At 44.6% G+C, this 25,172-nt stretch overlaps 1 protein-coding gene across 1 annotated transcript in view; it reads left to right on the forward strand.

Annotated features, from left to right (window-relative positions):
* Positions 1-25,172, forward strand: part of Cfap92 (cilia and flagella associated protein 92 (putative)) — a 51,246-nt gene that overhangs the window by 23,309 nt on the left and 2,765 nt on the right. Inside the window, exons 8-14 of the mRNA XM_075982016.1 lie at positions 37-221; positions 4,120-5,024; positions 8,494-8,688; positions 13,955-14,252; positions 23,034-23,198; positions 24,045-24,251; positions 24,342-24,498. Coding sequence (XP_075838131.1) covers positions 37-221; positions 4,120-5,024; positions 8,494-8,688; positions 13,955-14,252; positions 23,034-23,198; positions 24,045-24,251; positions 24,342-24,498 — 2,112 coding nt within the window. The remainder of the gene's footprint in view (positions 1-36; positions 222-4,119; positions 5,025-8,493; positions 8,689-13,954; positions 14,253-23,033; positions 23,199-24,044; positions 24,252-24,341; positions 24,499-25,172) is intronic.

The raw sequence follows: 25,172 nt of genomic DNA on the forward strand, positions 1-25,172 counted from the left end.
CTGTTGTGGGCTAAAGCTGTGTATGTTTCCTTCTAGGCTGGCAAACGGTCGTCAGCCGGGGCAGTGAGAAGTCTGCCAACATTTTAGATTGCTTTTTGACTTTAAAAACAGAAGGTCCTATCATGACTGAAGAGCAAAAGCAAGACTTGAACCCCTTGACCATAAAGATCAGGTCTGCTTCCTGCCTTCCCACCCAGCCTGTATCCATTCATGACCTGGAGGTAAGAATGAACCCCAGCCTTTCCCATTAAGAGCACCTCCTTATCCCACCCAGGTGGCTACTGTGTGTCATCTACTCTTTCAGGTGCTCACTGTGAGAAATATCACCCACAACTTCCCATTTCGGATTCTGTCAGGAGACATGAAAGACGAGGTTCCTGGGAGTAGGAGCCACCAAACCTGAGGGTTTTCACTTCTCCCCAAGTGTGCTGCAAATGGAGATGGCTGGCCTGCTCAGCAATGTGTGGGCTTCCCTTTCACAGCAGCACCACCCAGATGTGTACTTGTAGCTGTAAACCCTCCAGGCTCTGAGTCCTAGGAGTCCCCTCCTTCTTCTCTGGATCACTATTTCCAGGACTGCTTTCCTGTTCTTCTATTTGCTCTTTGGTTTTGCTGAAACTCATCTGTTGGTAGATATCCCCCCCCCCATTATTTCATGTTCTACAAATATCTGTATTTCATATTCTCATACTTGGAAAACTGGCTGGTGTCTTAGTTTGCTTTCTAGTGCCGTGATAAAACACTGAGTAAATCCAATCTGGGGATGAGGAAGGTTTATTACATCTTATGGTTTAGAGTCCATCATCAAGGGAAACCTGGGAAGGAGCTCAAACAGGAACCTGGAGGCAGGAACTGAAGCAGAGGCCACAGAGGAACACTGCTTGCTGACTTGTTCTCCATGCCTTGCTCAGCCCAATTCCTTTATTGTTTTCTTTTCTTTTATTATGTTTGAGACAGGGTCTTTATGTGTAGCCCTGGCTGTCCTAGAACTCTCTATGTAGACCAGGAGGTCTCAGCCTGCTTTCTTGGAAAACACAGGACCACCCACAGTAGGCTTAGATTGGATCCTCCCACACCAATCACAGTCTTGTCCACAGGCCAATCTGATAGAAAAAATTCCTCAACTGATCTTCCACTTCCCCAGATGGCTTCAGTTTGTGTCAGATTGACCGTACCCCCCCCCAAAAAAAAAACAGAACCAAAATAACCAATCAAAGTAAAAACAACTAGCCAAGGCATTTGGGACTTACTGGTTAAAAAAAAAAAATCAATGCTCAGTGTTTTGAAGACATTGTTACTTTCCTCAAAGCTTGTAGGATCTTCTTTTTGCCTTGTGAAACTATATGTGTAGTGATTTGGATGAATGCCTCCCCTAGTCTCAGGCAGTACAGTGCTTGGTTTCTGCTGGGGGTTCTGCTGGAGGAGGCTTGAGAGACGTGGAGGAAGTACATCGCTGTGGGTGGGCTTTGAGAGTCCAAAGACCCCACGCCATTCCCAGTTCACCTTTCCTGCTTCCTGTTTACAGTTTATATGTGAGCTCCCAGCTTGCTGCTTCTGTCACCATGCTGCCTGATGCCAAGCTTCCCTGTCTGTCATGATAACGCTGGGCTCCTGTCCCTCTGGAACTGTAATCTCTAATCATCCCTTCTAGAACTTGCCTTACTCATGAGGTTTTATTATGGCAATGGAAAATTAACACATGATGTATCCTAGTGTGAGTAAATTCACGTATATACATATTCTTCTAAAAATAAATCCACATACATTATACATTTATTTTGAAATCAGTTTATACAAAATTGTCAGACAGAGTTTAAAAAATAATTTTCACTGAAATAGAGCATGAAAACCACAGGTCTTTCTTTCTTCCTCATTTTTGATGATATTTTTTAGTGAAAATATTTTTTATTGGTTTTATTGTGCTATACATTTTTCTCCGATTCCCCCTTTGCCTCCCCTTTTCCTTTTACCCTCTTCCATGACCCCCATGCTCCCAATTTACTCAGGAGATCTTGTCTTCTTCTCCTTCCTATGTAGATCCATATATGTCTCTTAGGATCCTCTTTGTTGTCTACGTTCTCTGGGATTGTGAACTGTAGGCTGGTTTTTCTTTGCTTTATGTCTAAGAGCGACTTATGAGTGAGTACATATGATATTTGTCTTTCTGGGTCTGGGTTTCCTCACTTAATATGTTTTTTTATAGATCCATCCATTTGCCTGCAAATTTCAAGATGTCATTCTTTTTCTTTTTTCTGCTGAGTAGTACTCCATTGTGTAAATGTACATTTTCTTTATTCATTCTTTGGTTGAGGGGCATTTAGGTTGTCTCCGGGTTCTGGCTACTACAAATAATGCTGCTATGAACATAGTTGAACACATGTCCTTGTGATAAGAATGAGGTTCCTTTGGGTATTGCTGGATCTTGAGGTAGATTACTTCCTAATTTTCTGAGAAATTGCCACACCCACAAGCCTTTCTATGCCAGTTGAAATGTCTACCCCTGCCTCATGCTGGGGCTTTGTACTCAGCACCAGGTTCCCATCCTCCATCTTTGTATTTGCTGGGACGTCTTACAGGTGGAAGCTACACTAGTAATCTTTTAAAGCACGGCTACTAGGAACAGATTGTCTTAGTTTTCTTCTCAGCGAACAAGTATCCACTTCACGTCATGCCTGGGATGCATCTACAGTGGTTTAGTATTCTAAGCTGATGATTTCGTCTTTTAGCCTCTCTTCTTGCTCGTCTCCTGGTGTGGCAGGCCTTTTCCTTGCTGCTTTTAAGATGTTCTTGTCCCCTCCTTTTGAGAGGAAATAGAGTAAAACAGTTAAGTGAGGATGTGTCTGGATGTGGGCTTTTTGAGTTAAGCCTGATTGGTGGACTGAGTGTCTTGAGCCTGTGAGATTATGCCTTTTCCAAAGCGAGGCAATGTCTGTGCATTCTCCCTTTTGATAGCTTTCGGGGTCTTTTCTGCTCCCTTCCCAGGACTCTCGTAGTACAAATATTATTGCAATTGTCTCACAGAATTCTTTCCTTTTCTTTGTCTGTCTTTCGTAGTTCTGTGCTCTCTCTTTAAGTTCACCTCTTTCTCCTTTGCTGTCTCCATTTTGTTTTTAAGACTATCCAGTGAAATTTTAATCTCTTGCTTGGTTTCTGTTGTTTCTTCGTTGTACTTTCGGCCAAGGCAGGTGACCTTTACAGATGCTCTGAAGAGAGGCCATGGTTACTTCTTGTGGTGTGGCCATAACAGCAGACTTGAAACCCTCACATTTCCAACCTGAGTCATCTTAGAGTTGGCTTCTGTCAATCTTCTCTTTCTTGGCTTTTTGTGTGTTGTGTAATTCTGCATTGTGTCTTAGGGATTTTTTGAGTGTTATAAGACTCTGGGTCTTGTCTGAGTCTTTGGAGAATACTGGCATTTTTCACTGTTTTATTATAAAATATTTTTGACTAGAGTCAAGCTGAAAATCCAATTCACCTGCACACAGGTGGAATGTTCCCTGCTGTCCCTGCTCTCTTGTGGAGTCTGGGCACACGGGTGGAGTGCGCCCCGCAGCCCTGCTCTCTTGTTGAGTCTGGGCACACAGGTGGAGTGTTCCCTGCTGCCCCTGCTCTCTTGTGGAGTCTGGGCACACGGGTGGAGTGTTCCCTGCTGCCCCTGCTCTCTTGTGGAGTCTGGGCACACGGGTGGAGTGTTCCCTGCTGCCTCTGCTCTCTTGTGGAGTCTGGGCACACGGGTGGAGTGTTCCCTGCCGCCCCTGCTCTCTTGTGGAGTCTGGGCACACGGGTGGAGTGTTCCCTGCTGCCTCTGCTCTCTTGTGGAGTCTGGGCACACAGGTGGAGTGTGCTCTGATGCCCCGCTCCCTTATGGGGGCTGGGCACACGGGTGGAGTGTTCTCTGATGCCCCCGCTTCCTTATGGGGGCTGGGAACACGGGTGGAGTGTTCTCTGATGCCCCCGCTTCCTTATGGGGGCTGGGAACAAGGGTGGAGTGTTCTCTGATGCCCCCGCTCTCTTGTGGTGGCTGGGCACATGGGTGGAGTGCGCCCCGCGGCCCTGCTCTCTTGTGGTGGCTGGGCACACGGGTGGAGTGTAACTTATCATTTTCCTGCTTTCTTGTAGAGGCTGTGCACCCCTGTATACTGCAGATACCAGTTCCACAATACTCCAGTTCATGAGACCAAGGGGGAGCCCCATGGGACTCATATATTTTTCCAGGATATCAATGTCATCTTCCTTGGGGCCATGCACCCTAGTGACCTGAGGGAGTACCTCGAAGGGCCCCCTATGGTGGTTGAAGTCCATGACAGGGACCGAAAGTCAGAGGAGTATACCCGGAAACCTACCCTGTTTGGAGAAGACCCTGTGGATTCATATTTCAATCTTCAAGCTTTCATCTCTTCCAAAGACACCGAGAATAACCCCTTTGAGTCCCAGAACAAGATATGGGACCCTTATGGGGTTGCCCGGGTCAGTTTTGCTGACCTCCTCCTTGGTCATAAATACTTGAACCTGGTTGTCCCCATCCATAACTGTGAGCCAAAGTCTGCTGGCCGAAGCCAGGAGAGCAGGAACAAGAAGTTTGTAGGGTTCCGGGCCCCCATGGATGTCTTCCAACATAGCTCAGTGCCCACAGGCAACTACCTGGAGGCCAACTCTCTACTCAAGCTCCGAGTGGACATTGCCGTGCCCCTGAGTGCTTGGCTCACAGCTCCTGAGCTTGACTTCATGGGGACCCAGTTCGGCCGCATCATTTTTGTGTTCAATACCAAGAAGCTGGTCCTCCTACAGAACCTGCTGCAGGACATCACTATGATCAATGCCAAAGCCCTGGACTTGGACAGTCACCCCATCCAGAACATCCAGCAGATCCTGTCGGCCTTCAAGGTGCGTGTGAAGATCCAAGAGCAGCAGTGCCTAGATGTGCTCACTGGCTTCCATCTGCTGGACGGAAAGATCCACCTTTTTATTCTGGAAGGCTTGGCAGAACACGGCTTGAAGCAACTGTGGGAGAGTTACCAGAGCAGGTAGGTTGACTTTGTCACATTCAAAGTGAAGCCATGGAACTCAGATACAGTTCCTCTGTATGGAGCAGGGGTTTCAAAGTCAAGGGCAGATTCAGTGTCCTCTAGACACTGAGAACAGGCAGACCTAGATGTCCTAGAGGGAAGGGGGAATTTGGGATTGGGATGGTAAGGTGCCTAGTAATATGGGCATTTTCTGTGCACTCCTGGTGCCCCAGTAAAACCTACAGAACTCACATAAAGGCAAAAGGAACAATGTTGTCCACTGATCTCCATGCATTGTCATGCCATGGTGTGCACACATAATAATGCATTAACAGTTCTCTTTTTCTTGATTTTTTGAGACAGGAACAGTCCTGGCTATCCTGGAACTCACTCTGTTGACCAGGCTGGCCTTGAACTCAGAGCTCCTCCTGCCTCCGCATCCCAAGTGCTGGGAGTAAAGGTGTGCACCACCACTCCACAATGCTTAAACATTTTTAAAGGAAACAAAATTTAGGGTGATTTAGAATATGACACTTATAGAGGGCTCCCCTAAGTTTAGAGGTTTAGCTTGTTGAAGAATAGGATCCTTATTTAGTGGGAGGGCATATTTCATGGCCCCAAACCTCAATCTCATGCACTAACAGCAGGAGGGCAGAAGTTGTTTCTCTCTACCAAAGAGGGAACTGTACCACTGTGGGGCCTGTCCTGATGTGCTGACAAGCTGAGAGACACCAGAGAGATGCATGGCTTCTTTTTTAGAGGTATACATAAGACAACCAAAAACTTATATCCACGTCAAGGTCAATAAATGAATGTATAGGGTATACTAGTCAAAAAATAGAAACCAAATGTCCTTCCACTGATCATCAAATGTGGACATCAAAATAATTGATTTTTATTGAGCTCTACATTTTTCTCTGCTCCCCTCTCTGCCTCCCCGCTTCCCTTCAACCCTCTCCCAAGGTCCCCATGCTCCCAATTTACTCAGGAGATCTTGTCTTTTTCTACTTCCCATGTAGATTAGATCCATGCATGTCTCTCTTAGTGTCCTCATTTTTGTCTAGGTTCTCTGGGATTGTGATTTATAGGCTGTTTTTTTGCTTTATGTTTAAAAACCACCTATGAGTGAGTACATGTGATAATTGTCTTTCTGTGTCTGGGTTACCTCACTCAAAATGTTTTCTAGATCCATCTATTTTCCTGTAAATTTCAAGATGTCATTATTTTTTTCTGCTGTGTAGTACTACATTGTGTAAATGTACCACATTTTCGTTATCCATTCTTTGGTTGAGGGCATTTAGGTTGTTTCCAGGTTCTGGCTATGACAAACAATGCTGCTATGAACATAGTTGAGCACATGTCCTTTTGGCACAGTTGAGCATCCTTTGTTTATATACTCAAAAGTGGTATTGCTGGGGCAAGACTCTATTTTAAAAAAGAAAAAAAATAGATAATTTTTGTCTGTAGTAGGCAAAAAATGGTAGAAAAGGATATTTTTCAATAAATGGTATTTGGACAAATTTTCCCCCATAGGAAAAAAAAGTAAATCCCTTTCAAGTCATTAATATAAACAAATTCAGCTATTTAAAGAGAAAAAACTAAGATGGGCCATGGTGGCACATGCCTTAATCACAGCACTTGGGAGGTAGAGGCAGGTGGGTCTCTGAGTTTGAGGCCAGCCTGGTCTATAGAGAGAGTTCCAGAATAGCCAAGGCTACACAGAGAAAACTCTGTCTTGAAAAACAAAAACAATGAACTACACAGCAAAAACAAACAAGAAAAAATTTTCATATAGTTTTAAAAGATGACTTAATATTTTTATTAAATTTATTTTTCATTTTATGTGTACGAGTGTTTTACCTGCATGCCTGTCTATGCACCCGGTGTGTGCAGCACCCATGGAGGACAGAAGAGGGCTCTGGATCCTTTAGAACTGGAGTTCCCGGTGGTTGAGAGTCAGCATGTGGACTCTGGGAACCAAATTCTCATCCTCTGCAAGATCAGTGAGCGCCTTAACCACTGAGCCATCTCTCTGACCCCTCTGTGTGGGTTTTAAACTTTTCCTTTTGCAGTAATTTTATATTAACAAGACACTATTAAACTATGCCCAAGAGGTCCTCTGTACCCCATACAAGCTTCGTTCTGATGGGGTAGCTAACAGAGGTTTCTGACAGCGCCATGTGGGCATGCAGCGCAGGAGGTCTGTCACACAGGAATTGCACAGCCACCCTCCTGTTGCCATCGCAACCAAGCCTACCCTCTTTAACTGTCCCTAATTCCCAGCAGCCACAGATGTGCTCCCTCTATACTTTTGTTATTTTGAGAAATCTACACTAAATTTCAGGTGCCAAATATTCTTTGATCATTTACAGAAGCATAACTGATTTTCATAAGCTCATAAATCAACTCATTGAATGAAGGAGTTGTCTTTATCCTGGTAAATTCCTTGGTGTTTTCTACATAGGCTATCATGCAAAGAGAGATGGCTTCTCCCCCTTTTCAGTCTGTGGGATTTAGTTTTCAGGGGTGCTGGGTGGGATTTGTGAGGTACTTTTCTTCTGCAATTGATAAACACAACTAGCTAGACTATCATGGTCTGCTATCTCAAACATTTTTTTTTCTTAGAGAAAATGTTTGACTTTGTAACCCAGGCTGTCCTGGAACTCAGTAGCTTAGGCCTGTTTTAGGTCTCTGTAAATTCCCTTGCCTCAGCTTTCTGAGTCCAGGGGTTGCAGGTGTGAACCACCATGCTCATATTTTTAAAAATCTATTTTTGAAAAATTTAGATGAGAATTAAGAAAACACATTCATGACATCAGAGTAGAGAAAGATTTCTCCAATAAGACACACAGAATAGAGAGAATGGTACATTTTTGGCTACATTAAAAGGAGTAATGTTTGTTCAACAAAACGTAAATTTTTGAAGATAAAAGCAACAAACTGAAATATTTACAATGTATGGAACAAAGTTGGCAATCTTGACTGCATAAAAGAATCCCACATTAAGCATGGTGTGCATGTGGTCAGTGGCGTCAGCACTCAGGAGGGGCATGAGGAGGCCATCCTGCCAAGACAGACTGGAAACGTAAGCTCTTTGAGTCAGTATGATAGCAATAACAGCGTCTATGTGGACGTCTTGACAAATGACCCAACTGCTTCACAAAAGAGGAACTACAGTGACCACGGAGAGGTTCCCGAGGGCACAGGAGGATGCGTACAGAGCTCACCAGGTTTCAGGGTGTAGGAGCGGCACCCAGGGCACTCGTAGCCGGGCTGTATTTAGGAACCTGCCAGGTTGCTACTGCTGGAGTACCAAGATCAGGGACGGACAAAAAAGCAGGAATGGGGAAAGCTGGCCTTCACTACTGCTTTCAGGGTCCCAGGCTGTGTCTAGTCTACCAAGAACAAAGGAAAACCCCTGCTAGACAGAGCTAAGGCATCGAGTGTTCCCAGGACCCACGGCAACGCTGATGCTCCTTCCTCCTAGGGTTACTACCTCCAATCGTGTAGCGTGCAAGGTGCTGTATGACTCCAGGTTGCTCTTCCGCCATCGCCTGTACGCTGACCTGGAGACCATTCTGTACCATGTACATTTGTTCAGGCCCGTGTCACTGCTCCTGCGGTACCCAGCGGTCTATGTTCGTGGGGCTGTGCCACGCATGGCCTTTCAGGCACTGACCAGGTGAGTGTGGATGGGACAGGAGGGGCATCCCACTCTCTGGAGGTCAGGTGGGCCATGGGGCAGTAGACAAGAATGACCTGGATTTCCCAGGCTCCAGGAGAAACAGATGCAGGTTCTCCTGAGATGTATGAGCACATGTTAGCGGGAAGAAGATGGGCCTCTAGACTGAGCAGCTCTGCTCCATCTGCTTCCCTGGGAACATTCTAGAAGGATCTGAGGAGGGAGCAGCCAAAGCATAATTTTCAGTGAGAACCTGGAATGTGGACCGCAACATCAGCTACAACCTTTCCTCTGACCTGATGCTTTCCTTGGCTTCTGTCCTGAACCTGGTCCCATACTCCCTCTCTACTGCTGAGAAAACCTGTTGCAGAGTCAGCTCTTGCATTAAGAGTCCATTTGCTATGCCCTCCTGTTGGTCTTGCCTTTGCTCCAGGTGTCCTGAGGGTTTCACCATCCCTCTGCAGACCAGCTTTGGCTGAGAGCTGCTGGAACTTGGCAAGATCCCAGTTCAGAAGGAAATGGGCATGAGGATCAAGTGATGAGGGGTTCTGCATGGGCAATTCATGATGCAGGAGTGCTGCACGGGCAGTCCAGTGATATGGGGTGCCATGTGTGCAGTCGAGTGATGTGGGGGTGCTGCATGGGCAATCCAGTGATGCGGGGTGCTATGCAGGCAGTCCAGTGATGTGGGGGTGCTGCAGGGCAGTCCAGTGATGCAGGGGTGCTGTGTGGGCAGTGCATGATACAGGGTGTTTCGTGGGCATTCCAGTGATGTGGAGTGCTGCATGGGCAGTCTGGTGATGCGGGGTGCCATGTGGGCAGTCCAGTGATATGGGGTGCTGCGTGAGCAGTCCATGGTGCAGGGTGGTGTGTGGGTGATCCAATAATGTGGGGTGCTATGTGGGCAGTCCAGTGATGCGGGGTGATGTGTGGGTAGCCCTTGTGCATCCCTTGGGGCCCAAAAGAGCAGTAGGGCATCAGGGAAGGCAAGACTGATCTTGAGGAGTCCTTGACCGTTACACTGACAGCCTCTCCCAAGCATGGGGTAGGCTGTAATCCCTATCTTCTTATTTTTAGGAAGATCTGACCTCAGCTAGTGCTGTTGAATTAACAAAGCAGAAGAAGGGGGGAGTAAGGGGCTGAGGGAGTACAAATTCAGGAGGAAGAGCAGAGGGACTGGAACTCAGGACAGAGGAGGCTTTCACCTTCTTCCTTCAGCTAGGGAAGAGTCTGTGATGCTCCAGTATTTGGTATTAGTTGCAAAGATGAGAGTGTTTATTTTGGTAGGTGATGCAATAAAGTTGGGGACTCTATAGTGGAGGGAACCACTGTTCACAAAATACATTTTGTATTAGGTGCTTGTGGTGGTTAATTTTTTTTTTTGAGACAGGGTGTCTCTATGTGGTCCTGGCTGTCATCCTGGAACTCACTATGTTAGATCAGTCTGGCTTCAAACTCACAAAGATCCGTTTGTTTCTGCCTTTCAAGTGCTAGGATTAAAGGTGTTTGCCATGTGATGGTTGATGTTAATTGTCAACTTGATGAACTTTAGAATCACTGTGGAAACACACCTCTGGGTGTGCCTAGTTAGGTGTTTTCACATAGGTTAGCTGATCATGGATGACATGCCCTGAATGTGGCCTGTACCACCTCATGGGCTGTGGGCTCAGAATGGATAGAGAGGAGAAAGGTACTGTTGACAGCCTGCCTGATCCCGCAGCTGTTCAGCCCAAGGAAACACACAGAGGTCTACATTAATTATAAACTGGTTGGCCTTTACCTCAGGTTTATTAATTCTTACATCTTAAATTAGCCCATCATTCTTGTCTGTGTTAGCCACATGGCTTGGTACCTTTTATCAGTGAGGTGTTCTCATCTTGCTTCCTTTGTGTCTGGCTTCTTCTGTGTTGACGGCAGACTGAGACTTTCCTCTTCCCAGAACTTTCTTGTTCTGGTCACTCTGCCTATACTTCCTGCCTGGCTACTGGCCAATCAGCATTTTATTAAAATACAAGTGAAAAATCTTTACAAAGTACAAGACCATTGTCCCACAGTACCCCCCCCCCCCTGCTTCTTCAAAACAAGAACTCTGAATTGAATCTCTTTGTTTAGCTTTTTTCCTGACCATTACCCATAACAACTTACAACTAACATTCTAAACAAAGTCAAACATCCATAATCCAGTTTTTGGGAATGTGGGTATAGTTTTCTAGGCTACTTCCTGCTGATTGGGGGTGCTGATAATCTTATGGGGACCTATAGAAAATTGAGAATTATGATCAAGTCCTGACTGGAGTATTCTGTGAGTATTCACCCAGCAGTCTTGAAACTGTTCTGGATGTAGAATTCAGAGGAAACTACAACAGAGGTGTTCTGAAATGTTGGATCATCTGGAACATCCATTCATAACAGAGATTCTTTATGGGGGGGTCTTTCTTGATCAAACCTGATTTTTCTTAACCCAGAATGAATCTTCTCATTTCTGTGGAAACAAAAACAAAAACTCTTCTCCAAAGTAACATATCTTTTGACTTAAATTTTGAAGTCAAAGCATTTTTAAAATATTGAATGTTGTATTAATCCAGCAGCATTTGTAATCAAATGTCTTTTAGCAGCAGTTGTTCCTTCCTCAGCCATCAAACCATCTAAGGACAACACAATAATATACAGTATCCAGACTCTCTGTGTATATTCCATCTTTATGTGGCTTTATTTTAAACTCTATTTTTTTTCTTTTTAATTTTTGAGTTTTTGGTTTTGGAGCCTGTCCTGGAACTAGCTCTTGTAGACCAGGCTGGTCTCGAGCTCACAAAGATCCGCCTGCCTCTGCCTCCCAAGTGCTGGGATTAAAGGCGTGCACCACTACCGGCTGGCTATACCAAAAAAAATTTTTTTTTGAGTTTTTGAGACAGGGTTTCTCTGTGTATCTCTGGATGTCCTGGCACTCACTCTGTAGACCAGGTTGTCCTTGAATTCACAGAGATCTGCCTGCCTGTGACCCCCAAGTGGTGGGATTATTATGCCATCATACCCAATTACTCTCTTTCTTTCCCTCCCAAGCCTACATATATTTTAAAACACACTGTAAACCATTTAGAGGTTTTCTTTATCTGAATCTATCTTTACTGTATATCTGTCTTTTTCTGATCACATGAGACTTTAGCTAAGCAATATGGCTAGGATTAAAACTGTGGCTTTGACAGCTGGATCCATCTCACCCCTTAGCTTTCTGAGAGTTTAGCCTCATGGAGGAGGTTCTGGCTGGAGCCATATTTATTGCCAAAACTCTATGTCATTTCAGGGTCCCTGCCACCACCAAGAAGCATGCTGTCATCTAGTCATAAACACCATTTAAGTGTTTGCTGGCTGGTCCTCTTAAAACAACTGCAAGGTTTTTGCAGCTAAAGCTGAGTCAGAAAATCTCTCTTAAATGAGACACTCTTGCCTGTAGCAAACAGCCCACCAGAGAAAATGCTGCCACCAAGAAGCTGTGCTTAACTCTGTTCTTTTGTGTCTAGAATTACTTCCCAAACTCTCTCAGGTTTTAAGTGGATTTAGCTGTTGACATTGACACCATTTGTTGGCAGTTTTTTATCCTGCCTGATCCCTCAGCCATTCAGTCCCCAAAGAAACACACAGAGGTCTACATTAATTATAAATTGGTTGGCCTTTACCTCAGGTTTCTTATTAACTCTTACATCTTAAATTAGCCCATCATTCTTGTCTGTGTTAGACACATGGCTTGGTACCTTTTATCAGTGAGGTGTTCTCATCTTTCTTCCTCTGTGTCTGGCTTCTTCTGTGTTGACGCAGACTGAGACTTTCTTCTTCCCAGAATTCTCCTCTTCTGGTTGCCCTGCCTATACATCCTGCCTAGTCATCCCATCTATACTTCCTGCCTGGCTACTGGCCAATTAGCATTTTATTAAAATACAAGTGAAAAATCTTTACAAAGTACAAGATTGTTGTCCCACAGCAAGGTACCAACATCTCTTATTCTCTGCTTCCTGACTGTGGGCATGATGTGGCCAGTTTCCTTGCCATGATGGACTGTATCCCTTTGAAGTGTAAGACAAAGAAACTGTTCTTCCCTGAAGTTAAGTCTTGTCAAGGGCTGACTACAGCAATGGAGAAAGTAACTGACACGGAAAATCCACACTGAGAGGTGAGGCTGTTGCTGTGGTAAACATGGTTCACACGTCCTTGTAACTGGTTCAAGAGAAGAATGTGGAAGGGCTTGGAGCTGTGGCTAGAGAACTACAGAATGCCCTAAGCAGAGATTAATGAGCCAATGTAGTAGGAATTTGGAAGTCCAGAAAGCTGGGAGAGCCGCTGATGGTCCAGGCCTGGCTGGTGAGGTCTCAGAGAGAGAGAGAAGTGCTCTAATGTACTAGAGGGAATTTGGATTATATTTAGGCAAAACATCTGGTGGCATTCCTGCGAGGTTGAATTAAAAAAGTGATGGGCTACTTTGATTGACAGAGGAAAACCCAGGATGGGATGGCATCCAGGTTGTGCTATAGTTACTGCTTCCGTTCTGATTTGGGTCAACACTGAGAGAGAGCAACAAGCTGGGCAGAAAGATGAAAACGTGGTGTTTGGTATGGGGAAGGGACTGGCAGGCAGGGTGGCTGAGAAAACAGCTGTAATTATTAAAGATTAGCCCCATTACAGAGAAACCCTGTGTTCAATAGGAGAGGTGCCAGAGGGGCAGACCCAGCCCCTAGAAGGTCCATCTTGTGAAAATGTAGAGCTGTTTGAAAGGAGGAGGCCTAGTCTGAGAATACCACTGAAGTGCTATTCAGGGTAGTGTTGCCCACCAGCCTCAGCAAATAGAGGCCAATGCAGCTGTGGTCCAAGTGGTCCAGGCTACATCTTGAATTGATAGTAGAACTTGGTAGCAGAACTTGGTTTTGCAGGCACTAAGGACACAAGAGTAACAGAGTCATGGAGGCTTGTGCTAAGATTCTTGAAGGCCAGCAAGGCCAGAAAGTATGTGGCAGGGTTGGAGTTCCTGCAAGCACATCCTGAAAGGCCACTGCATGAAGCTGTGAAGGTGAGGTCTGAGTTTCAGTGGAGATCTTGGGATGTTGGGGATGTCAAGACCACGGTATAGTAGCTAGGAAAGCTCTCTGTGCAGAGTGGACTCGATCCAAGAACGCTAATGTGCTGGAGTGCAGAGTGGCCAACCTGAACTTTCATTTCTGCTGTGAAATGCAGATGGTTATGCAGGTGAGACTGAGTGGCTGGCTGTTCTTCATTTCAGGATCCACTACATCTGCCACAACAGCACCAGGCTCAGGGAGGTGATCATGAGAGATCTGCTCCCCACCTCCTCCATGGTTAAAGACCTGAGCCAAGAGTTTGGGATACCCATTTCCCAGGAAGAACTCACAGATGCAAAACTGTTATCCGCATCTCCCCAGCCCACTCCCAATGATGCGAACATCCAGCGTCAGACATCTACCCTCCCAGAGGAGATCCAGACCCACCAGGAGAAGTACCTGCAGTGGAGGAACAACATGCTGCTGAAGAATCAGGATTACAGGGATAGCCTTGTCCAGGTGGGCGCTCTTTCTCCCCTCCATGCTGAGGCTCCCCAATTTCCTGCAGCTTCTAGTAGCCAGTAAGAGATACGGGCTACTTGCTCCTCTGGTTTGGGACACTGGGGGACAGTTCAGCAGTATGAGAGACAAGGCTGAATTATGCTGGAGCATTTGCTTCCAGTCCCACTCACCTTGGCCGTCCTCCTTCAATATGAAACGGAGTGAGCTCAGGCACAGGGCACTTACCACAGTCTTAGTGTTTATCTTAGGAGAAGAACGGTGAAGGGGGTAACATCCTGCTTGAAAGGCATGAGCATCCTAAGTTGTCTAAGCAGCATAGAAAGTAAGCTGGCTTGTAGGAGAAACCATGGAGAGGAGATAATAGAAGATGGAGAAGCTGGTAAGGTGATCAAAGATCAGTGCTCTGTGGTCTGGATGGCCAAGGATATTGCCTTTCCCAAAGTCAGCCACAAGGCCTTGGAAACACAGCTATTTAAAGTGTGGCTTGAATCTGCTCATGATCTCTCTTTGTGAGGCCCCACACCATCCCCTGCCTCTGTGGCCCACCTCTAGTCTCCAGGCTTCCCTTCTGTTCTGTGTCCTTATTTACTCGCTGGTGGTCATTTGTATCATTTCTTAATTTTTGAAATTTAAAGATAGTCTAACTCTATGCCAAGACATTTTTCTGCTAAATTTATGTAGTTGTTTTCTAGGAGATAACACTTAGGATTAGAATTTTTGAATGTTAGTTCTATTGCCTAGATGATATATTATTTTCCAAAATGATTATGTCAATGTAACCATCCTTATCTTGTGCAGGAAATTCCATTTTGTACATTCATGCTATGTGCTACAAGTTGGATTTAGAGACATTTAATTTCTGATGTTCAGCAGTTTTTAAGAGAGGCTTTAACTTTCACTATTTACTGACGAAGCCTGATATGTCTTCAGATATTTTTTGATTATTTTGCCCATATTTGGGCAATATTTTATCTTGAAATCCTCAAAAACAACCCAGTAGCATTAATTTTGTGTGTGTGTGTGTGTGTGTGTGTGTGCAAGACAGGATTTCTCTGTGTTGCCTTGGCTACCCTGGAACTCAGTCTGTAGACCAGGCTGGCCTTGAACTCACAGAGATCCACCTGCCTCTGCCTCCTGAGTGCTGGGATTTAAGGCGTGTGCCACCACTGCCCAGCTAGTAGCATTAAATTTTAAATTTCGATTTTGATATTTTTTGAAGCAGGATTAACTATGTAGCCCTGACTGTCCTAGAACTCCCTATGTAGACCAAGTTGGCCCCTAGCTCACATAGATTCACCTGCCTCTGCCCCCCAAGTGCCAGGATTGGAGGTGTGCGCCACCACAGTTGGCTCCTCTTCACTCTTTCAAGGCATCTTTAGCATAAGTTATTTTTAAATTTAGTATTTTTTGCATTTTCTCATATTGTTTTTGCTTTATTTCAGAAACCTTTTCCTACTCCAAGACCATAAATCTATATTCTTCTTTGAAATGTTTGTTTGTTTTGAAGTTGGGGTGTCTTAGAGTCTTGTATATGATAGGCAAGGACTCTACCACTGAACTGTATTCATAATCCTGATTCAGATATTGTATTTTAAGTTAAATTGAGCTAGGATTTTTTTCTTTGAGGTAGGTTCTTGCTATACAGTTCTGGCTGACTTGACACCTACTGTTTAGTTGGGGCTAGCCTTTAACTTAGGGGCCATACTTCTGCCTCTGCCTATTGACTGTGGGGTTACAGGTTGGGTCACCACGCTCATCTGGGGTTTATTCCTGCATGAGGGCAGAATCTGATCTCTTTTCCCTCATGGATGATGAGTGGCCCAGTGTTCTTAGCCTATAGTTACCCCCAGTGATTTGTATACAATCAAATCAGTCCGACCAAGTCACCACTTGTTGTGGGAGCAGCAGGTTGCATTCCTGCCGCCCCAGCTCCTGGTTGCCCGGCTAGCTCAGTCAGTAGAGCATCAGACTCTTAATCTCAGGGTCGTGGGTTAGAGCCCCACGTTGGGCGCCATTATATTGTGGGAGCAGCGGGTTGCATTCCTGCCGCCCCAGCTCCTGGTCGCCTGGCTAGCTTATGCCCCGAAATAACATCACACAAACTGTATTCTTTTAAACACTGCTTGGCCCATTAACTCTAGCCCTTACAGGCTAATTCTCATATCCCAATCAACCCATCTCTAATAATCTGTGTAGCATCAGTCTTACTGGGAAAGATTCAGCATGTCTGACCTGGCAGCTTGCTTCATTGCATGTGCCCCCAAGAGCTGAGCTATGGCATCTGTCTGAGGTGTCTTACCTCACTTCCTCTTCCTCCCAGCATTCTGTTCTGTTTACTCCTCCCACCTATGTTTTAACCTATGAGGCCAAGCAGTTTCTTTATTACTTAACCAATGACCTTCCTCCATCAGCCACTGGACCACTTCATGGGGGTTGGGATCATTATTGAAGTCACACATATACCGTTATTAGTCTCTTCACAAAGCCAGCAATTTGCTTTCTTGGTTTCCATATAATATATTTCTTTGATATCTGATTGTAATTTTTACAATATTTGGGCTTAATTTCTTTTTCTGAATTCAGATGGAAGTTTAGATGATTGGTATTTTATGAAATCATCTTTATGTAATCGCATAAAAAATGTACTGTAAACACCAAGCATGTCTCATGATTTTTTGATTATATATTTTCTTAATCTATATCTATTTGTTTATTTATTCTGCATTATGTGTACATGCATGTGTGTGCGTGAGTGTGTGTGTATGAGAGAGAGAGAGAGAGAGAGAGAGAGAGAGAGAGAGAGAGAGAGAGAGAGAGAGAAAGAGAGAGAGAGAGCAGGGGGGATCAGAAGAGGACATCAGGTCTCTTATTGGTGGAGTTCCATGAAGATGTGTGCTGTGGGATAATGCTCTTGTACACTGCAAAGATTTGTCACTTGTATTGGTTTAATAAAATGCTGATTGGCCAGTTGCCAGGCAGGAAGTATAGGTGGGGAAACCAGACTAGGAGAATTCTGGGAAGAGGAAAGGCAGAGATGCAGTCACCAGACAGATGCAGAAGAAGCAAGATGAGAATGCCTTATTGAGAAAAGGTACCAAACCACATGGCTAAACACAGATAAGAATTATGGGTTAATTTAAGTTATAAGAGCTAGTTAATAATAAATCTGAACTAACAGGCCAAACAATTATAATTTATATAAGCCTCTGTTTTTCTTTGGGACTGAACAACTGTAAGACCAGTCAGTACAGAAATGTCCGTCTACAGATGGGTGCTAAAACCAGACTCAGGTCCTCTGGGAGAGCAGCAAGAACTCTTGATGGCTGAGCCATCTCTCCGGCACAGAACATATATTAGTTTTATTTCATGTGTATGGGTTTTGCCTGCAAGTATGCTTGTGCACTGTGACTTGGTAGTTGAGGAGGCCAGAAGAGGGCATTGGATCTCCTGGAACTGGAGTAGAGATTGTTGTGTGGGCACTGGAATAAAATCCAGCTCCTCTGGAAGAGCAACAAGTGCTCTTGACCTCTGAGCTATCTCTCCAGCCTCTCAAAATATTTTTGTAATTTGTGTTTTTCCATATATTCTGGCTATTGGGTTCAACCTTAATTTAACTGATATGAGTGAGTATATTTTGTGTCATTTCCACTGTTGAGACTGGCTTCACAGGTCAGTCTCTTGGCTTTGGAGCATGCTCCAGTGTCTGTGAAAACGTGTGTCCTACAGTTACTTATCAACTGCTGTGCATGTATCTGATATGGCAGCTTGGTAATTTGTCAGGTTCCCTACATCCCTACATCTGCTTTTTTTCAAAAGCAGAGTCATAGTTTATTAAAATGGATTTTTAATACAGATTTAAGTAGGAGGCATTAGTGAGCACACAGGGAAAGAGCCAGACATACCCAAGTGTGGGCAAAAGCTTCTCAAGGCAGTTACCTAATTATTTATTTTTATTTTTTGTTTTTTCAAGATAGGCTTTCTCTGTGTAGCCTTGACTGTCCTAGAACTCACTCTGTAGAGCAAACTGGCCTCAAACTCAGAGATCCACCTGCCTCTGCCTCCTGAGTGCTGGGATTAAAGGCATGTGCCACCGTGCCTGGTATTATTGCTATTTTTTTCAGTGCTAGAGGCTGAATTCAGGGCAGCATACATGCTAGGCAATTGCTCTATTGCTGAGCCATGCTCCCAGCCAATCTTTGAAATCCAGGTTTTGTTTTAGTTAGTTACTAGGAAAAGTCCTGATAAAATTCATTATGACTATGAGTTTATTTATCTATTTTTTGTTAGGTATCTCTCCTGGTTTTATTTTTAATATATACAAATTTAGAACTATCTTTTATCTTCTTGATGTGTTATTCATTGCACTGATAATTTAGAAGGCACCAGAGTGGAAACCGAGGCTCATGCTGTCATTTCTAAGGCTCACAGGGAACTGAGATGTGGGCAGCCATTTTTGCTAGATCACACAATTGGAAGTAGATATGAAGTGTTGTTCATATTACTCACTGAAATTAAAAACAAAATGCACTTTACAAATTCAGTGCCATCTTATCTTCTTGATTTGTTCATTGTATAATTACTATAAGACACTTTTATCTTTGATTATATTTTTAGAAGTAAACATTAAACAAAATATACAAATCTGGGCTGGTGAGATGGCTCAGTGGTTAAAAAAAGCCTGATACCGAGTTCTGTCCTGGAGCCCAAGGTAAAAGGAGAGGATCAGCTCCCAGAAGCTGTCCTCTGACCTCCATAGTGTCCTCTGACCTCCACACATGTCCTCTGACCTCCATAGTGTCCTTTGACCTCCATAGTGTCCTCTGACCTCCATACGTGTCCTCTGACCTCCATAGTGTCCTTTGACCTCCATAGTGTCCTCTGACCTCCATAGTGTCCTCTGACCTCCATACGTGTCCTCTGACCTCCATACGTGTGCTGTGGAATGCACGAGCCAGCAAACAGCCCCCACAATAACCAATCAATCATCACAAGACAACCCTTCCAACAGATCAGTTGTATAGCCCTGATCCCCTGATCACTATTAGCACCCCCAAGTGTCACTCACCTGTCAATCACTGACTCGGGTCCTAGCAGCACACAGCTTTGTTCAGTGGAGCCACACACACAGGGTCACGTGCATATCTGACCTTTATCCCACAAATGTACGCTCTAGATTTCACATGTTTTTCCATATACATTTAGTTCTGGTGGGGTTTTCATTGCTTATATACCATGACAGATTTACCCTCTCTTCTACTGATTTATATTTAGATCGATTCCATTTGTTTTTTTTTTCAGGGCTGGTGGGGTTATTAGTGATAAGGCTTCCAAGTACATCTTATGCAGATCCTGCTTGGGAGAGACCCGCATATCAATTCCTTTTGGTTGTGTACCTAGAAGAAAACTTACTGGGTCATAAAGGAACTTAAATTTAGCTTTTTACTGCTGCCATCCCAAAGTGGCTGTATCATTTTACAGCCTAAGATGCATGAGAGCCCCACAGATAGTTATACCCATCAGATCTATTAGTTTTGGCCAATCTAGGGATGTATGTTGGCATTGCATTTGTTGGTGTGCTTTCACACTAAAACATAAGTATAATAATATTTTAAGTGTAATAAACAAAAATATAATAATACATTTAATATGTTATCAGATATTTTGGACATCTTTTTATGATATAATTGTTCAAATTTATGCATTCCCTCTTTTTTGATAAATATAAATGCATTTTTCTTGCTGCTTGGAAATGCTTTCTTATTGTTAGTTGGGTGTGGGTTGTTTATGTATTTTTCTTCTCAGTCTGTGGTGTGCCGTCTTCTTGTCTAATGCCGCATTTTAAGAGGTTTAATAGTAACAGGTGCCAATTCCTTGACTCTAGATTTTTGGAAGGGGATGCTTTCCCTGGATTTATATAGTCTCACAACTGAATGCACCCTTTGCCTGGATCTGATATTCTAGACTGAAGATTTTTGTTTATTTGTTTGCTTGTTTTGTTTTTACCTCTGTTCTTCTAGACAGAGTTTCTCTGTGTAGCCCTGGATGTCCTGAAATTCTCTGTAGACCAGACTGGCCTCAAACTCAGAGATCTGCCTGCCTTTGCCTCCTGAGTGCTGGAACTAACTACATGCGCCACCACCGCCCAGCTAGACTGAAGCTTTTAGATGTCCTATTTACAGTGCTTCTCCTGTGGAGTGTGATGTCAGTATGGCATGACTTCTTTTACAGATGGCCACTGTTTCCTTCTGAATGTTTAAAACCTTTATTTCATTTTTTATGTCACTTTTACAGGGGAAACCTTAACATTTGTTAACATGGATAAGGTACCAATGACAGACCAAGGAAATGACTCTATAAGCATAACTGGATGGACCCATGGGTTTGCTGGAGTTACTTACAGGGCATGGCTGACTGCTGCAAGATCACCCAGGCCTGGGTGAGGACTCACAAAATTGCAGTCCTGCAGGTTCCCTGCAGTTCCCTACACTGCTTGCAGGCCACTGGCAGTCGGCTACCTTGTTAGGGTTTCTAGTGCTGTGAAGAGACACCATGACCACAGCAAACCTTATAAATAAAAGGTTTAAGGGGGCTGGCTCACAATTTCAGGGGCTTAGTCCATTATCCTCTTGGTGAGAAACATAGCAGTGTGCAGGCAAACATGATTCTGGAGAAGGAGCTGAGAGTCCGACATCTTTATCCGTAGGTAACAGGAAGTAAACTGAGACACTTCCTGCCATACTATTCCAACAATGCTCCATCTCCTAATGTGCTGCTCCCCGAGTCTATCAGGACTGTTTCTATTCAGTCCACCACACGGGCCTCTTCTCCCCACAGTTACAACTGCTTATGTAATTGGGGTCAGGTCTTCTGAATCTAGTCACTTTCTTGAGTCTCCTCCTTCACTGGCAGATGCTTCAGTTCTGAGAAAGTGGCTGGAAGGCTGTCTTTGTTCTCTTTAACTTCACTAAGGACGGTGTGAACTCTATGATCTTTCTGATGTTTATCTCCTCAAGATGTATTACTTCTCCCCGTAGTTGGACACGCTGTTTCAGTGTGGCTGCTTTTCTCTCCCTCTCTCTATTCCAACTTTTCATGTATTTGTTTCCAGGGCTGCTTGCTGGGAGTCCTGCACAAGCTGATTTTCTACTGCATCCACTCAGAAGCTTTATTACTCCTGCAATGTGTGTCATGTACTTATTTTTTTATTATTTCAAATATTTTTGTACCCAGTATTTTTCTTTATGTGTGTTTCTGTTACATATATTTTGACATCTTTGTTTCTTTTAAGATTTTTTTGTATCTACCTTAAAATCTAGCCCATGTCTCCCCATTTTCACCTCCAGATGTTCAGTGTAGATTTTTTTCTCTTGTGTTGCTATTTTGACTGTGAGTCAGATTCTTTCTCAGGTCTTAGGGAATACCAGGTACCCAGAGTACCTGGTGACCATGACTTGATTTTTTTCACCAAGTGGCTTTTTTGGTTAGAATGTTGACTTTAGTGTAACGGAAATAGCACAGGCAGATCTGCCTGACAGGGCCATGACCCCCTGCTCAGGGATGGGAGGAACAGGAAATTGGGGAACACAGATTTAACCTTCTAAGGATAAGAGGGAACAGAAAAATAATGAAATGTTCTGATGTATGGTCCATATGGGCTGTGACCAGATCCAGTGGCACCTCTAAGCATGATCTTTTTGCTGTGTAATAACCCTTGCTATGCCTTGGCTCTGTTGCTCAAAACCACAGTAACTGTATCTTGACTGCATGGGTGCGTTCCTTGTGCATGTGTGTGTGTGCAACAATTGTAACCCTTCTTCTGATTGTTTCATGCTCCTCCTCAAGACTCTAGCCAAGCCATCAGTTTATGTTTAGGTAACCATCTGGATATTGAATATTTTTTTAAGTGAAAGGTAGTTATTTTTCTAAATTCAGGAGGCAAATAAAGGGCAAGGTAACAATGTGGAGTGGCGCCTCTTCTTTAGGTCCCAGCCACGTTATTTTCCATTTTATCTTTTATTTCTGTTGCTCAGCCAATCTCATCTCCTTTTTTCTATCTCATTTTCATGTTTTTTCTTGGTGTTCCTACTGATTTAACCCAGGGCCTCACACATACGAGGCAATGACGGTACCACTGAACCATATACCCAGACCTTGTTTTGTTTTTGCTTTAGATAGGGTCTCTGTAACTCAGGCTGGCCTTGAATTCACGATCCTCCTGTCTTAGCCTTTCAAGTGATGACTTTGCAGTTACTTTGCTTTTATTCCCCTAGGAAATCCACAAGCAAAGTCCCCTTCCTTCTTTAGCATCCTTTCTGAGGAGGGAACAGTCCTCATTTCCTTACTAGGCCTGCTGGAGAATCCCCTACCCCCTGCCATACCTCATGTAATATAGCGCTGAAAGTCAGCCGTGGCTATGGTGCCCATCCCTGCTGCCTTTGGACATGGTGTCCCCTATACACACCACGAAAGTGTCTCATTCTCCTCACCATTTGAACTGTACATTTTATTCTTTGCCACTAGGTAGATGGAAGAATAGTGGCTTGGTGTATGATGTAGTTAGTGTCCTTGGGACGCCTCAAGATTTCACTCCTTCGAATTCCATTTTGGATAGTGACATCCTGGATTAGATGGCCTTTTGTTATGGCTGTGTGATTATAAACTCTATTGGTATTCAAGAATTTTTTAAAATCAGTTTTTACACCATGGCTCTATGTCAGAGAACATCTACTGCACACAGGAAAGGCCCGGTGTGGGTAACAACTGCCACCCTCTCTTCAGAAAAATATCACAGAAGCCTACCAGCTCACCAAAAAGCCTCTGAAGTCAATGGCGAAGACAATTAGAATTGCCATTCCTGAGAACAAAGCTGTCCACAACTACAGTATCCAGAGCCTGAACTCCACAGAGCTTGCAAAGAAGGAGATGTTCAAAGAGATGGCCAAGGTGAGTGGCAAGGCAGCTGACACCCTCTCAGCGACTGTTCTACTGCTGAGGAGAGACACCATGACCAAGGCAACTCTTAGAAAAGAAAGCAGTTAACTGGGGGTGAGAGTTAGTCCATGATCATCATGGTGAGGGGAGCAGGCAGATGTGGTGCTGGAGCAGTAGCTGAGAGCTTTACATCCTGATCCCCAGGCAGCCTCAGGCAGAGGGAAAGAGTCATTGAGCTTGGTGTGGTCTTCTGAAACCTCTAAGTACAACTCCCAGTGGCACACCTCCTCCAACAAGGCCACACCTCCTAATCCTTCCTAAACAGTTTTACTCCCTGATGGCTAAACGTTCAAATATCTGAGCCTACAGGGAACCATTTTCATTCAAACCACCACACATAGGAGCTTTTCTTTCTCTGACCAAGAGTAATCAGGGGCCTTGGGTGAAGGGACATCTAGGAACAGGGGGCAAGGGATCAGCGGATGGGAGAAGAGTGTGACTTCACTGTGCTCTAGAGAGCCAGAGGCACTCAGTACATGCTCAGATACATTTGGTTGAAAACAGTGCAGAAGCTGTTCTTCTGGGGAGCACTGTGTTGCTATGGAGACATCTGTTAGCCCTAAGAAAAATCCTTGGTTTAGGCTTTTAGCATCCATTACACGTAGAAAATGGATTTCTCTGTCAAAGGAGGCAATGATGTGACGCTCGTAGGGCTGTCTTAATGTTTAGTTACTGTGAGTGCATTATAGCGTCAGGATCTCGTGTCCCCAGATGCTTCTGATACCTGCGTGGAACCCTGAAGGTGACTCGGCCTTATCCAATACTGTTCTTAGCAGATGTGTGTCTCCGCACTTCTAGGAGCCAAGGAAGAGATTCACATATTCCCAGAGATACTTCTCAGCAATGGTGGAGCCTCGGGACCCAAAGGAAGAGGAGAAGAAAGCCCAGAAGAAGTCCCGCCAGGCCTGGCTCACAGCTGGTGGGTTCCAAGTGTGGGGTCTTCAGAACACCACTGGAAGCTTCCAGCAGGACCTTAGACTGCCACCCATCAGAAAGATAAATGAGGTCTTCAGGAAGGAGTAGGGCCTCATGTGGGGGGGGGGGGTTCTGAGGGATGGCCTCCCATCTCACTCACTCACTGCTCTTATTATTTAGGAATGGCAAGAAAACGCTCTGTTCGCTAACGTGCTGAAGCCCGTGTTGGATCGGGATAGGTGGAGCTGGAGACAGCGACACGTGGACTTTGACCTGTACAAGAAGCCACCACTTTACCTTGAACTGCCCCCTCTTCCAGCTCCTAAGTCTGCAACTGGTAAGATAGCTCCTCCCTGAGCCACGCCTCCGGGTACTTCTGGCAGGCAGAACGCTTGGCTCTCTAGCACCATCTGCTGGTCTTGCATCACAGCAGTACATTCTAGGTTAGGAAAGCAGGGTTCAGGATGGGGCTGGTATAGAGCCTGACGTGGGGCTGGAACTCAGGATCCCTGGCCTCTGGGCTGGGTGTGGGTGCTGGTTGCATGCTTTTAGACAAGTCTCTTTGTTTCGGGCTGGTCTCTGGGCTCTAAAATGGGAGATTGGAAGGCACTTAGTGGCTTTTGGAGCTTTTCAGCCTTCCCAGCTGAGCTCCTCTGGTCTGTTTGCCTGTGAAGACAAGAAGTTCAGGTTAGGGCTTAGCTACTCCCATCAAGTTCAAGAAAAACTTGACTATACAGAGGAGGACCAAACTAGTGGCTAGGCCTCTGAAATCCAGATGGATGAGTGGACTGCCCGGTGCAACAGCCCATGCAAGCCCACACATCCCACGGGGCTGCTGAGAACAGGGGTCTCTTGACCTTTCTCAAGTTCCCTTCTGGAGAGTATTTTTCCATGCAGCTTCTTGTTCCTGGTTATATAAAGATGTGTACTGTCTGCTTATACAAAGTCCCCCCTTTGTTAATTTTTAGTCAACTAACAATATCTGGAAGATTATTTTCCAAGTCACAGCCC

Source organism: Microtus pennsylvanicus, chromosome 8 (genome assembly GCF_037038515.1).
Source record: "Microtus pennsylvanicus isolate mMicPen1 chromosome 8, mMicPen1.hap1, whole genome shotgun sequence".
Lineage (NCBI taxonomy): Eukaryota > Metazoa > Chordata > Mammalia > Rodentia > Cricetidae > Microtus > Microtus pennsylvanicus.